Here is a 14,384-nt window from a genome sequence, read left to right as displayed (position 1 = left end):
ACTAGCAAACACCTTTGTTGAGGTCCAAGGGAGACACATCACACAGGGGAACACAGCAGGCTGGGAGCAGTGATGCAGAGTCACAACAACCTTTTCATACCACTGACCAGCAGCCAGCACTGCCTCACCTCTACACCTGAATCAGGCTGGTCTGGGTTGGAAGAGACCTTAAAGATCATCTAGGTTCAACCCCCTGCATGGGCAGGGACACCTCCCACCAGCCCAGGTTGCTCCAAGCTCCATCCAACCTGCCCTTCAACACTGCCAGGGATGGGGCAGCCACAGCTTCCCTGGGCAACCTGGGCCAGGGTCTCATCACCCTCACAGCAAAGAATTTTCTTCTCATGTCCAACCTAAATCTCTCTTTTAAGCCACGAGGTGGCCTGCAGAACATTTCTGTCAATGGATTAGGGAACTCATTCATAACTCCCAGCTGCTACAGCAGATAACATTCCAGGCAGATGGAACCTCTTCCATGGCTGGAGATTATGCAATGCTCTGATTTTTAATCTACTCACCCAGAGGAAGAAGCAATTAGCAAGTATCATATGGTTACAGCTTCCCTAGGCTGCTTTCCTCCATTATTTGCTCCAGTTGTGATGAACTAGCAGCTGATATTAACTGCCCATGAACTGAGAGACTTGGAAAATCCACCCAGCTAATATCCTATCCTACTGAAAACCTCTGTTGCTGGAGAAGCTGCAGTTCCTCCCTGACTTTTCCCTACTCACCTCCCTTGTGAACCTTTCACTCCAGCTCCTCCAAGTTATCAGAACACCCCAAACAAGAACTGCAGTCATTCCAGTTATAAACCAGATACCACTTGGAGAAAAACCATCTCAAAGATTCTTAAACTGAGAAAATCACTAAAGTTGGGGCATATTCTTAATAAAGACTGCTAACAGGGCATCCTACAGCATCATATGGGCTCACAGGTTAATTTTGGAAACCTAATGAGCTGTTGTTCCAGTGGGGTGAGCCATGGAGCTCAGCTCCAGGAGACCCAGCTACACTTTCTAGATCCAGAATTATATTTATTGAGGAAACCCTTCTTTTATTCAATATGGCCTCACTATTTGTGCCTCTCTGATCTGATTTTCAAACTGTGTCGACAAAACTTTACAGCCAAGCAGCAATTACCTGGCAGCACTGAGCACAAGATCATGGAATGGTTTGGGTTGGAAGGGACGTTAAAGATCATCTAGTCCCAACCCCCTGCATGGGCAGGGACACCTCCCACCAGCCCAGGCTGCTCCAAGCCCCATCCAACCTGCCCTTCAACACTGCCAGGGATGGGGCAGCCACAGCTTCTCTGGGCAACCTGGGCCAGGGTCTCACCCCCCTCACAGCCAAGAATTTCCTCCTCATGTCCAACCTCAATCCCCCCTCTTCCATAAAGTATTACTTTATGAGACCCAGTTGGTGGTTGCATTCACATCCCTGTTTTTGCAATACCCATTTCTGCCACTCAAGTGTGACTCATGATCTTTAATCCATATTATTTGTCCACAAATTGCCAAACCAGACCAGACTCACAGAGTTCTGCTCCCACTTCTCTATCTTTACTAGATTTCCTTCACCCCTTATTTTATTTTTTGCTTCTTTTGGCTATTTCAGTATTGGATCCCAGGCAGTTCTTTATTCTCAGAGTAAACTGCTACCTAGTACTCCTGTAACTCTGACTACAACCTGTTCCAGTTTAGAGTTCACAAGAGTATTGCCATATTTGTGTGGTCAGCAGCATAACCAATGCAATGAGTGATCATTCCCACCCTCAGGAGCAATCACTGGATTAACATCATTTTTATTAGCTGCACAAAACACATGTAAGATTATCCTGAGGAATAAAGCCAAGGAAAAAAAAAACATCCCAGTCACTGAAGACAGAATTACTGAATGTTGAACTTCAGTGACTACAGCCCATGGTCAAAGCCTCTTCTAACACCAACAGCCATGAGTCTACTTCTCAGTCTCAGGCCTGTGCTCACCAAGAAGCTGCCCTCCAAACCCCCCTCTTTTGTGCTCTGACAAGTGGAGCAAAGAAATACCCAGGCTAGCAGATGATCTGTGCTCAGAGGACACAACATGACTGAAAATCAGAACTGGAACACAAGACAGGAAGAGAAATGACCACAAAAGCTGATGAAATGAGAAGTCCCAAGACTTCAGCTACTTACTGGCTTACATGTGTCATTATTTCCCTGCAACAGACTCCTAAAACACACCCATGTGGAGGCCCTCTCTGCTCTGCCTTGGGTGCTTCTGTCACGTCACAACCCAAGCTGGGTTTCCAGTCTGCAAAGGAATCCCAGGCACCAGCTCCATGGCAACAGGCCAACAGCATCCTGATAATAAGAAATCTCCCCACCACTTCTAGACCCGAGACCACAGGCCACGTCCCTCTGCCAACCTCTTATAAACCCCCTTCTCTGGAAAGCTGGATACCCTTTGAGCCTCAAAACCATTGCTCCTTAGCCTCTCCTCCCACCACACACAGACACATCCAGGGCTCCATCTCAGCTGGAGCTGCACAGGGAATATTGCTGCACTCCCCCTTTTCCCTGGAGCCCAGGGGTTGGGCTCATCTGCCCTGAGCTGCCTGGATTACAAAACCCAGCTTCCCTACACAGACACTGGGAAGGAAGCAGCACTGGAAGGTGATTCAGCTCTTCAGAATCCAGATGGGATCAGTCTGGGCTATGGGACAGAAGAAATTTGGGAATTTGGCAGGCTGTTCAGTAGACAACACTTCACCTGGAAAGGCCATCCAAAAGCCAGGGATCTAAAATTGCCCTGACCTTGGCAAATGATGGTCCACAAGCTCTAGCCAACTGTCCTGATGGAATCAGCAGGGATGGTGGGATCAGAAATCTGAAATCAGAGCTTCCACGAGCAATCTGGCCAAGCCCCCCAAAACAACAGACCCTACAACCATCTTGCTTCTAGAGAACATGTCCATTTTGCCAAACTGGTAATTTCTGCACTCATCCTTAGCTCCGATTACGCTGTTTATGAACCAAATAGAAGACAAAATAGTGGTGGCTCCTCATCCCTTCACATTTCCAAACAAAAAGGTATTTCCTACACTTCCTGCCCAGATCCAGGTTAAATTAGCCAGTAATGAACTGATCCTCTAGCTAAATTTACTTTCTATCAAGCAATTCATTTAAAAATCAGGAGACCCTTTAGACAGCAGAAGTGGCCTTTAGAAGCAGGCACCAATTCAGCATTTTTCCTGCAAAGAAAGAGCTTATTGTCCATACACTCCTCTGGGATCTCTAAGCAGCAACAGCTCCAGAATTCATTCCCAAGCAAACGTTTTAGGGAGGCTTGTTTTGCATTTATATTCTACTTCTAGTTGGAGGAAGAGTTTCTGACACCAGCCTTGGCAAGAACATGTAACTAAGAGACTGCAAAGGTAGGTGTTACTGCAGGTAGCTCTGCAAATCTCTTTCCACCAGTTCTCTGGCTGCTGAGCTGGTCTGTCATCATGCAGTGACTTTCATAACAGGACTGCAACGCTGGGATGCAATCATTAAAACAGTGCCATTACTCCCTGCTGCTTGGCCAGTATTCCTTTATTAAGGGCTTGGAGTGAAAGGATAAGGGGGAATGGATGAAAACTGGGAGAGGGAGGTTGGACATGGGAGGAAATTCTTGGCTGTGAGGGTGGTGAGAGCCTGGCCCAGGTTGCCCAGGGAAGCTGTGGCTGCCCCATCCCTGGCAGTGTTGAAGGGCAGGTTGGATGGGGCTTGGAGCAGCCTGGGCTGGTGGGAGGTGTCCCTGCCCATGCAGGGGGTTGGGACTGGATGATCTTGAAGGTCCCTTCCAACCCAAACCATTCCATGATTTTATGATCCCAGCTTTTGGCAAAAGGGGACAAAGGTGGTTTTAACTGTTATACAGTATTGAAGTCTTACTGCAAATTCATTGCAAAGAATGAAAGGTTATTTAACTAGGCTCTACACTTCAAGTTTTCTCCTTATGGGTTTTCAGCCATTTCAAGTGGAGTTAGCAGCATTGTTTTTGAACAAGATTACACTCTGCTTCCTTTAACCACGCTGCTACACCATGAGCTAAACACTTGGCTGCCTGTCACGGGCACCTGGAATGAGTTCAAGATGAGGTTGAGGGACAAACACATCCTAACATGCCCCAAACTTTGTGCTGAGACCATCAACTAATAAAGCCAGGGGTGATTCTTAGTCCTCATGACCTGTAAAGACAGCCTGAATCATCACACTAAAAATGTAACAATATCCTGAACAGAAAACTGAAAGTGGGTGGTTATGAAACCTCTTGGATTCAGAGCAGGCAAGAGTGAACATGCCAAGATATGAAGGCACCTCAAAGAGACCTGAGGTAAGATCAGATTTATGATCACATAATTAATAAAAGAAGATTAAAAAAAAAAGAAGAACATCTCTCCATTCTGATGGTTCAAAATACTTTGGGGAAGGAAATAAAAGCTTTCTGCTGTGTTTAGCTCAGGCAAGGCTGCCTCTGGAGCACAGAAAATGGAACACTGAGTCATTTTATACTGGCCACATCCAAGTGGATCTTGGACAATACATTCCTGTTAGCACAATTATGACCAGTGATGAGGCTTCCTATTTCTGACTCTCTGGAATTACTGCCTTGCCTTCCACTCCAAAAACTGCCACAAAACATTTCCAGAAAAAAGCCAACCAACCCCAAAATAACCAACCCCTTTCCCTGCCTGTAGGTACATGCAATTTACACCAAACAGCTCAAATGTCTTTGCTGTAACTTCTCACCACTGCTGAGAAGTATCTAAATCACCAGTTTGGTCCTTTTGACTACAGCTTCTTCCACGTGGACACCTGCAGCTTGGCTGGGCTCACTGAAGTCCACTCAGCTTCATACAGAAGAACTACAAATCAGAAAGCTCCAGAAACAAACACCAGCTAACTCAGCACACACCTTATTTCCATGAAAGCACAACTTAACTTCAGCCTCTTCTTTACTGCTTTAGGATAAGCTGGAATAAGTTTGGATACAGTTTCCTGCAGTTTTCTCTTAGAATTAGTCTGCACAAACTGCTTCAGCTCTAAGATCAGACCCTTTAACCTGGATGTTCTCTTCAAAAATAAAGACAATTCTGCCACTATAAGGCTGCTTTGCAAATGAGCATTTTTTAAAAGTGACATAAGTACTCAGAGGTTGTAAACAGTATCAGTCTATTTGTTTTAGTAAAACATGACTGCTTCCCTAAATATCTTGTTCCCCTGTAATAAAGGCATGTGTAAATCTAGTCTGAAGAATAATAATTAACACCTCTTGCAAGCAGCTTTGCCTACAGACCAACCCACAGGTTTTGAGCCAAATAATTCCCTGTTTTGATGCTTATGTCACTGAAAAGGCTCCTATGAACCCAGAGTATTTATAACCCTGAAAGCCAGCTGACTGACAGTCCCACAGTCCAGGCACTGGGGTAAACAAGGACACAGGTCAACAGGGAGAGCTGAGCCTTTCTGCTGATTCCTGACACGACCTCCTTCTCCTAGCAGTTCTTGATTGCTGCTGATGCCAGCAGGAAGGATTGGGACTTTGTGGTGAGGATAAGGCAGGCACAGGGAGCACAGGTGAATTTTCTGCCTTGCAGCAACCCTGGCAAAGTAATTTAAAACACTCTAAGAGGTGTGCTCTCAGCCTCCCAGGTTTATACCCAAGACTGCATTGTTAACCCTCTCCTGGAAAGCCCAAGGTCACTGAGCAGTCAGCACAGGACCAGAGACAGGGAAAGTCATGACACAAAACGGTGCCTACGAGGCAGGCTGAGCTCTCACCTACTGCACCTGAGAAACTCCTCCTGCCTTTCAAAGCACAGCAGGGCCAGGAAGGAGGGAGGGAAGGGAAGGCAGACTCAAGCCTAAGAACATGTTTCAGAATAATAACGAACCAGCTGCAGCCCCAGGACAGGCACAGGAGGGCAGCGTGACCAACCCTGCGAGGAGGAGGATGCTTCCTGCTCTGGGGGGGCTGCTCATACCTGGTAGCCTCACCAAAGGGCACTGGGCACAGCCCTTCGAGGGCTCCCACACACGCCAGGGGTTACGTGGGGTAGCGTGTCCCAGTCCCAGGGATGTACAATTAGCTCCAGGGATAACAGTCCCAGCCCCCTGCCAAACACACAGTGTAGGAAAGGCCCCCAAAGCCTCCTCTCCGAGCGCACACAGGGCAGGGGGAGGCACCCCCAGCCCCACAGACCTTCGTGTCCTTCGTGCACACAACAAGGCCCCTGAGGAAGCTCCCGAAAGGCCCAGAGAGGGGCAGCTCCCCCCCCCCCCGGCCCCACATCCCCTCCACAGCCCATACAGAACAACGGAGCCCGCTCGAACCCCGCCGACACCCCCTCGGCCCCACAGAGAACCTCCCACCCCACAGACACCCGCAGGGGGCAGCGAAACCCGCCCCCCCCCCTCCCCCCGAGGCCGCCGGGCCCGCTCCCCGGAGCACACAGCCCACCCCTTGAGGCCCAGAAACCAGCCTGGAAGCCCCGAGAGGCGCGGCGAGGCCCCTCACGGGGGGAAAGGGCTCCCACCAAACCCCACGGAGGGGGAGGAAAGGCCCCACAGGCCACGCCGGGCCCCACGGAGGGGGAGGAAAGGCCGCGACCGCCGCCCCCCCCCCCGGCCCAGGCCTCGCTCACCGCGTCCCCGCCGAGGCCGCTCCCTCAGGCGGGCGGAGGGCGGGGCCAACCCGAGCGCGGCGGGGCCCCGCCCCCAGCGCGGTCCGACCAATGAGAGCAGAGGAGGCGGGGCTTAGCGGCGGTCGAGGGGGGCGGGGCTTGGGCGTGGCGGGAACGCGGGGCGCGCTCCCGCCACCGGGGACGCGCATCGCCCCGACCGAGCGGGGTGCGGAGCCTTCGCTGCATCCTGCCCCGCCTCCCCCCGACCCCCTTGAGTCCTTCCCGGCCCCCCCCGAGCCCCTCCCGGCCCCGCTGCCCCGTCCCGGCCGTGCCCGGTGGAGAAAAGGGATAAACCCAACTCTTCCAGCTGCTCCCCCGGGGTGTCGCGGGAGCTCCTCCCTCCTCCGGTAGCGCGGGATAGGATCCCCAGGGAGAACAGAGCACCCCCCCACCCCTCCCGGTGCTATCCCGGTAGTGGCAGGCAAACCCTCCCGAGCGGAATCCCCCGGGGCGGAGGTTGTGCGGGAGGGGACGCGGGGCCACGGGAAGGGGAGAAAGGGGAAGAGGAGGGAACGACACGGTCCCGGACGCTGCCACAACCTCCCCCCCCCCCCCCCAAACCGTTTTCCGGCCTCCCGGAGCTCCGGCCCATTTCGATTTCGTTTCCCGGAAGGATCGAGCCGAAGCCGCAGCGGCCGCAGGGTCAGGACCTGCCCGCACCGGGTACCCGGGATGCAGGTAACAGCCCCCCCAACCTCCCCACCCCAACCACGGGCTGGCAGCTGATGCCCCAGGGGTGGGGAGGGTGACCCCCCCACCCACCTCCAGCCGGGGGCTCCGTCCCCCCCACCCCGGACTGAGCATCTCGGGGGAGGGGGGGGGGGGGGACGACGACACACTCGTTTCCCACTCCCTTCCCCCCCCTCTCCCACCCCAACCCTTCCAAGGACATTTTTTCCCCCCTCTGGAATCAAGGAAACTCAGTCCCAGAAACGTGTGAGAGCAGCAAAGCCAGGAGAAAAAAACCCCACAGCAACCACCATAAAACAGGTGCAAAGCAATAAAAACCTCAGAATGCGTCTTTTATGCCCTAGAAATGTTTAGGAGCAAGAAAAATATCGAACCTTTGGTCTGTTTTTACAGTAAATCTCGTACAAGTCACACGGGTGGGAGGAAAAAAACCACAGCACCTTTGGAGAGCTCTAGATAAAAAATACACTGTGAATTTCTTTCTCTTTTATTTTTTTTCCCGGAGTTTCTTGCTTCGAATCAATCCCGAAGGCAGCTGGCCCGGCTGCCGAGCCCCTTTGGAGTTTATACTGGGGTTTATACTGGGGTTTATACTGGGGTTTATACTGGGGTTTATACTGGGGTTTATACTGGGGTTTATACTGGGGTTTCTCTGGTTGCTCTGCCAAAACCCCGAGGCAGCGATTCCACCGCTCCCACCCAATTAACTCTCCTCCTGGTGGAGAAAACCCCTCACCCTTCACCAAGCCCTGCGTTTCTCCTGCTTTCCTTCCCCCCGGGATCACAGGGAAGCATTTTTCCTTGGGAGACATGAAGCACTTTGCTCCCATACTCCCAGTTCTGGGAACATCAAAGGTGTCCAGCCAGTGGCTGCTCTGGCTGGTTTTCTTCACCACTGTTACTTGATTTTGGGGGCTGTTTCAGCTCCTCAACACCCTCCCCCCCCAAATACACAATCCAGGAGCCCTGGCTGCTCATATCCCCCCAAAAAAAATCTGCCTGAAGGGTGAACTGAAGCACCCAGAGTTGGCAACTCCTTGGGAAAATCCTACTGGGAGGCAAAAGTGTTAATTATCCAGAGAATGGAGCTGAGAAATTCCTGGGATTCACCTTAATAGGTTTGTTTTGTTTTGTTTTGTTTTTGGAGGAGAAAACATTCTGTGCTTGGCTCCTGGGAATGTTTCAAGATGTAAATGGGGCTGGAAGCTGGAGCTGAGGTCCATTCTGGCTCTTGTCTGGATGAAAACCTGGAAGCAGAGTTGGGGGACACCAATCCCCCCCCACCCCCAGCCCAGAGGTGCTGGGGCTGCTGCTCCCAGTATGGACCATCTCACCCCTTTGGTGAGGCTGGGGGGGTTCTGTGATGAGCAACCAAGAGCAAGGAGTAAGTTTTGAAGGGCTTAATGGCAGGAGAGCAGGAGGAGCAGCCATCTCCCCAAACCCTGGGATGACCATTTCCTGAATGATCACTGGGGGAAGCAGTTGGGAAATCTCTTCATGCAGCATTTTTTTAGGGCAAAATCTAAGCACTGTTACCAGCTGTGTTTTCACAGCTCTGAAGAACTGAAACATCAAACCCTGGGCACCCAACAAGGACCAGAGGATCCTCCAGGCTCTGCTGGTCTTGGCTCCATCTTCTCCTGCAGAAATGGGGCAGTGAGGATGGAAAACCCAGAGCCTGGCTGAGGGCAGGAACCTGTGCTAAGGAGAGGAACTGGAGAAAAAGGGAAGCTCTGGTTACAAACACTTTCTTGGGCAACTAGAGATTCCTTCTGGGGCTGGAGTAGGAACTAGAGCCAGGGTGGAGAACCTGCAGGCAGCACATCAAGTAGGAAGGATCTGAGGGTTCACTGTGGTGGAGGCACCTCTGAAGGAAAAGCAGGACCAGAGCTGGGAATTTCCCCCCCTGATGTGTTTGATCTCTTCTCCCCAGGGTAAAGGGGCAGGCAGCTCCTCCAGCCCCGTGGCTGCAGCTTCGTTACCACCCCTGGCCCAGGCCAGACACCCGCCCATCAGCGAGGGGGAGATCTTCAAGCTTCCAGGCAGGCTGAGTGAGTAGATGTTGAGCAAATCAACACTGCTTAAAAAAAAAAAAAGGAGCTCCCACAGGGTGGGACATGGAGGGTACAGCCGTGGTGTCCCACCCAGGGACCATTCCCTGCTGCCTAGATTAGATGGACAAGATGGATCAGGGTTCATCATCTCTTTGGGGTGTTAACACAGAGGGAGAGTTTGGTGGTGGAGAAGCCCAGTGTCCCCCCCCTGGCCCTCAGCAGCGTTGAAGGTAGAGACTGAGCTGTTTCAGAGGCTGCCCCTGGTTTCAGGAATCCAGCCCTCGTTGTGGAGCAAGGAGGACGTGATCCACTGGCTGAGGTGGGCAGAGGCAGAGTATTCCCTGCGGGAAACTGACGGCAGCAGGTTTGAGATGAACGGCAAAGCCCTCTGCATCCTCACCAAGGAGGACTTCAGACACCGAGCTCCCAGCTCAGGTCAGACCGAGTCTGAGGGTCTTTCTTGAGGACCCTCCAAGTGCAGCACAAGCTGTGCTCTGCTGCCAGGGGCTGGAGGGGTCCCAGCAGCTTTAGCTCTGGCCAGTTGGGTGCTGGAGACAAGGACAACCCCTTCCTTTAGTTCTTCTGGACTGCAAACACTTTGGGATGGGGAGTAACCTCTGGAGCAGGGAAATCTGAGCACCAGCATCAACTGCCAGAGCCTTTACCAAACCCAAAACCATCTGAGCAGACTTTCCTTCCCCACAGGTGACGTGTTATATGAAATACTCCATTACATTAAGACTCAGAGAAGAGCCCTGATGTGCAGCCCTTTGCTCAGCTCACCCTTCAAGGAAGCAAGGACCACTGAGGAAGGTATGGTAGCACAGGGCAGCTGTCCTTCAAGCAGAGCCTGCCCTCAGCTGTCTAGGGCTTGAAGCTCAGCCAACTGAGCCCATCCCACAGTACCTGAGCAAGGTAAGCAGGACAGTCCTGGAGGTGGCAGCCAGGTCCAACAAAGTCCAGGTCATCAAGGAAGCTTGTGGTGATGCAGCAGGTCTGGTCAGAATCAGGACTAAGGATCAGAAGGGGGATCCATGGAGGGTCCAGGTGGATCCATAGGCAAGGCTATGGCTGCATTAGGGAATGTATCTGCAAGTTAAGGGCTGGTTTGGGGGGGTCAACAGCCAGGCAAAGGCACAGCCCTGGCTGGAGACTAGTCCTGCAGCATAGCTGGTGAGGGCTGAGGAGCCAGGGCTGAGCTTAAATAGACCTCCTGGGCCCAAGGGTGGAGTGAGAAGAGGCTCCAGGTGAGGCTTGTCAGGGCTATTGAAGCTTATTAGTGCTCTTGGGGGGGCTAGATAGGAGTTAGGTTGAGGAGGGGTTGGTACTTGTTGTTGGCTTTGCACTGAGGTGGATCTGGGAGGGCTTTCCTGAGCTCCTCTGCTGGCTCAGCTGCAGGGTGATGAACATGCCCCCAAGGGTGTACAAAGGAATGTCTGTGCTTTGGGGCACTCTCCTGTTCCAGCTTCTCCTCTGTATCTGACCCTCACTCTCCTTGTCATCTCCTCTGACCCCCCTGGACCTTCTGCTCCTCCCACCTCAGGGAAATCCTGGGCTTTTCCCAGCACCTGCCTCCTCTGGCTGGGCTGGTGACCACCCTGGGCTGGTGACCACCCTGGGCTGTCCCTCCCCCTTGTATCAGGACTTTGGAAGATCTCCTGGGACCTGCCATCATGCACCAAAGAGGTTGGTTTTGTTCTGCAGGGACAGGCTGTGGTTTCCAGGCTGCCCCAGGTGCTGGTTCCTCCTGCCTGGGTTGTGCAGGACAACCCGTGTTCCACAGCCACGTGGAGCCACTGAACCTCTCCCACCACAGCTCAGAGGACAGCTGCCAGCCAGGGGCCATCTGCTCTTTTCCTACAGCCCTGTCAGCTCCAGTGGATGGGAAAATTGCAGGTAAGTATGAATTTATAGCCTGGTTCCTTAGAGAAATGAGACTTTGCTTCATCCCATCTGTCTCCTCCTCTGTGTTCCACACATCAGTGTGTGCTTCCCTGCCTCAGTTTCCCCACCTGAAAAGCTGAAGTTCCTCCTGGAGTTTTGAGATCTGGCAGTTAAAATGCTGTGTATGAGCTCTGGACTCATATTAATTATCATCACCACCTCATGCAACCCTGATGCTGACCAACCCTCCTGGAGCAGAGGTGGGAGCTCTGTGACTATTTGGAATAATCCCAGAATCATGGAATAGTTTGGGTTGGAAGGGACCTTCAAGGTCATGTAGTCCCAACCCCCCTGCATGGGCAGGGACACCTCCCACCAGCCCAGGCTGCTCCAAGCCCCATCCAACCTGCCCTTCAACACTGCCAGGGATGGGGCAGCCACAGCTTCCCTGGGCAACCTGGGCCAGGCTCTCACCACCCTCACAGCAAAGAATTCCCTCCTCATGTCCAACCTCCATCTCCCTCTTCCACTTTTCATCCATCCCCCTCATCCCATCCCTCCCTGCCCTTGTCCCAAGTCCCTCCCCAGCTTTCCTGGAGCCCCTTCAGGCACTGGAAGCTGCTCTAAGGTCTCCCTGGAGCCTTCTCTTCTCCCACAACAAGTGGTGGATTCCCCCACATTGGACGCTTCTAAGACTCAGCTTGACAGGCTGCTGAGCCGCCTCACTGGAAAGATATAATTACCATAAAGGTTGGACCAGGTGATCCTTGAGGTCCTTTCCAACCTGGCATTCCATGGTCCTGTTTCTGCTCCACTGCCCAGACTGCAGGTTGCTGTGGGACTACGTGTACCAGCTCCTCTCCGACAGCCGCTACGAGCCCTACATCAAGTGGGAAGACAAGGAAGCCAAAGTCTTCAGGGTTGTCAACCCCAGTGGACTTGCCCAGCTCTGGGGGAACCACAAGGTAAATGCAGCTGAGAACTAACCAGTCATTCCATAGAGAACCACCTCCAGTGTCCCACACGTGGTCCTGCTGCAGACAGACCCAGACTTGGTGTCGGTGCTTCAATTTCTTCACCCCTCTCCATCCAGTTTTTCCTTTTCTCCTTCCAGAATAGGATGAACATGACCTATGAGAAGATGTCCCGAGCTCTCAGACATTACTACAAACTCAACATCATCAAAAAGGAGCCGGGGCAGAAGCTGTTGTTCAGGTGAGATCATAGAATCCTAGGACCATTCAGGTTAGAGTTCCACCAAGTCCAACCATCATCCCTACTCCCTACAAAGTTCTCCCCTAAACCACATCCACCAACATCACATCCAAATGACCCTTCAACACATCCAGGTGAAGCAGACCAGTGAGAGGAGCTGCCTGGGACTGTGCAGATGGGACAAGGGAAGGTGGGGTGGGCTCCAGATCTTGGCAGCTGCTTCATCCAGATCCAAAACCCTGGTGGGTTTGTGTCCAGGCTCTGTCCTGTGCAAGCTGGGGGCTGGGACATCAGGGCTCCAGGTCCTCCAATGCCCTTTCCAGGGCTCTGGGCCAGTAGCTTGTCCCAGGGCCAGCATCCAGCTGTTCTCCTGAGTGGGGACCATCTGCTGATGGTGGAAATGTCCCTGAGTCCACCCAGGCTGGACAGGTCCCTCCTATGTGACACCAGGTCTGAAATTCATCTCCAGACAGGAGAAGGGGTGGAGTTAACCCAGGAGCCTCCTGTTTTCAATGCTGGCTGCTTCCTGGGAACTAGTTTGGACTTAAAATGCCAGGACTGGGCTGGTGAGTCCTGAGCTTTGTCACCCTGGGTGCAAAAGAGGAGCTGGGATCCTCAGCAAAGCCCAGGGGTGGTTGCTGCCCTCAGGTGAGCTCCAGAGCTCAGCTAACAAGGATGAGGGCTCCAGCTTGGGTGGAAGCCAGGTTTGGACATGCACTTAAAGCCACTAAAAAAATGAATTGCAGGTTTTTGAAGACTCCTGGGAGGTCCATCCAGGAGAAATCCAGCCAACTGGAGCAGCTGGAGAACGAGGAGCATTTCAAAGATGACCCACTGGAAGTTTCACCATAGGAAATGTTGAAGGTGGCATTTGTGGTGCTTGGCAGACAGACCCGTGCTCTGCTGGGAAGTGCTGGTATCTCTTCCATCTCCTGGATAGGAGACCACTGAGCTGGTCCTGGGTCTCAAAACCTGCCCTGGGCCAAAGCTGTGACACCTCTGGGGCTTTGTTAGCAAAACACACCCAGAAACTGTCCCCCAGCCCTGGAAATGCAGGTGAACGTGGGGACTGGTCTTCTGCTCACTTCTCTTCTGCCCTCTGGGAGGGAATGGGAAGTTCTTGCTCCAGAAGGTTCTTGCTCTTTAAGGTTCAAACCTTCTAGTAGAGAGGACTGGAGCACCCAAGCTGGGTCCAACATCTCCCCAAGGGCTCTTCTTCTGGACTTGAGTCACTCCCCTGGTGGGAGGACAGACCCAGGCTGTAGATGTGAGTGACACTGTGGTCTCTCTGTCTCCCAAGGCCTTGCTCCTGGGATGAAGGGTGGGAGTGTTCTGGAATACCTGCCTGGATCAGGCCTGGCTGGAGCTCCAGGCTGCTCAGATGCCCTAACCCAGGTCTCATATTAACTCCTCTCACTCCGTGTGATGCTTTTTGTAATCAGCTGCCTAAAGAAGGTGAAAAGAAGCCCAGCCAGTAATGACCATGACCACACTCCTTGTCAGACACCTGCTTAATTTGCTTTGAGTCCCAAGCAGGAATTCCTAGAGGATTCCAGGGAGGAACAATGTCTGTGTGTGTGGTTTTTAAATCCAACCCTATTCACTTACATTTCTCACTGAGGAAATAAAATCTTGGGCCTGTGCGTGGTTAAAAATCCCACTCCTTGCTGGCTGAAGGTCTGAAACTGGGAAATCCAAATCTTCCTCATTTCAAACCAGCTCCTGTGGGCACCTGGATCTTCTCCCCAAGCTCAGCAGCCCCCAGAGCAGAGCACAACAGCCTGAGGTGCTCAGCAATGGGAGAACATGGTGCAAAACCATGAGGGTCT

At 52.5% G+C, this 14,384-nt stretch overlaps 2 protein-coding genes across 2 annotated transcripts in view; one reads left to right on the top strand and one right to left on the bottom strand.

Moving 5' to 3' along the window:
* Positions 1 to 6,712, bottom strand: part of KCTD20 (potassium channel tetramerization domain containing 20) — a 28,505-nt gene extending 21,793 nt beyond the window's left edge. Inside the window, exon 1 of the mRNA XM_051639252.1 lies at positions 6,674 to 6,712. The gene's annotated coding sequence lies outside the window, so the exon portion shown is untranslated. The remainder of the gene's footprint in view (positions 1 to 6,673) is intronic.
* Positions 6,713 to 7,323: 611 nt separating this feature from the next.
* On the top strand, positions 7,324 to 14,030 carry ETV7 (ETS variant transcription factor 7). Its single transcript, XM_051639281.1, has 8 exons — positions 7,324 to 7,390; positions 9,336 to 9,453; positions 9,727 to 9,891; positions 10,162 to 10,269; positions 11,161 to 11,352; positions 12,163 to 12,305; positions 12,455 to 12,555; positions 13,302 to 14,030. The coding sequence occupies exons 1-8, from the start codon at positions 7,385 to 7,387 to the stop codon at positions 13,405 to 13,407; spliced, it is 939 nt and encodes a 312-aa protein (XP_051495241.1). The 5' UTR covers positions 7,324 to 7,384; the 3' UTR covers positions 13,408 to 14,030.
* The last annotated feature ends 354 nt before the right edge of the window (positions 14,031 to 14,384 follow it).

Source organism: Apus apus, chromosome 23, assembly GCF_020740795.1.
Source record: "Apus apus isolate bApuApu2 chromosome 23, bApuApu2.pri.cur, whole genome shotgun sequence".
In the NCBI taxonomy this organism is placed as follows: Eukaryota; Metazoa; Chordata; class Aves; order Apodiformes; family Apodidae; genus Apus; species Apus apus.
This window is presented reverse-complemented; position numbering and strand designations above follow the sequence as displayed.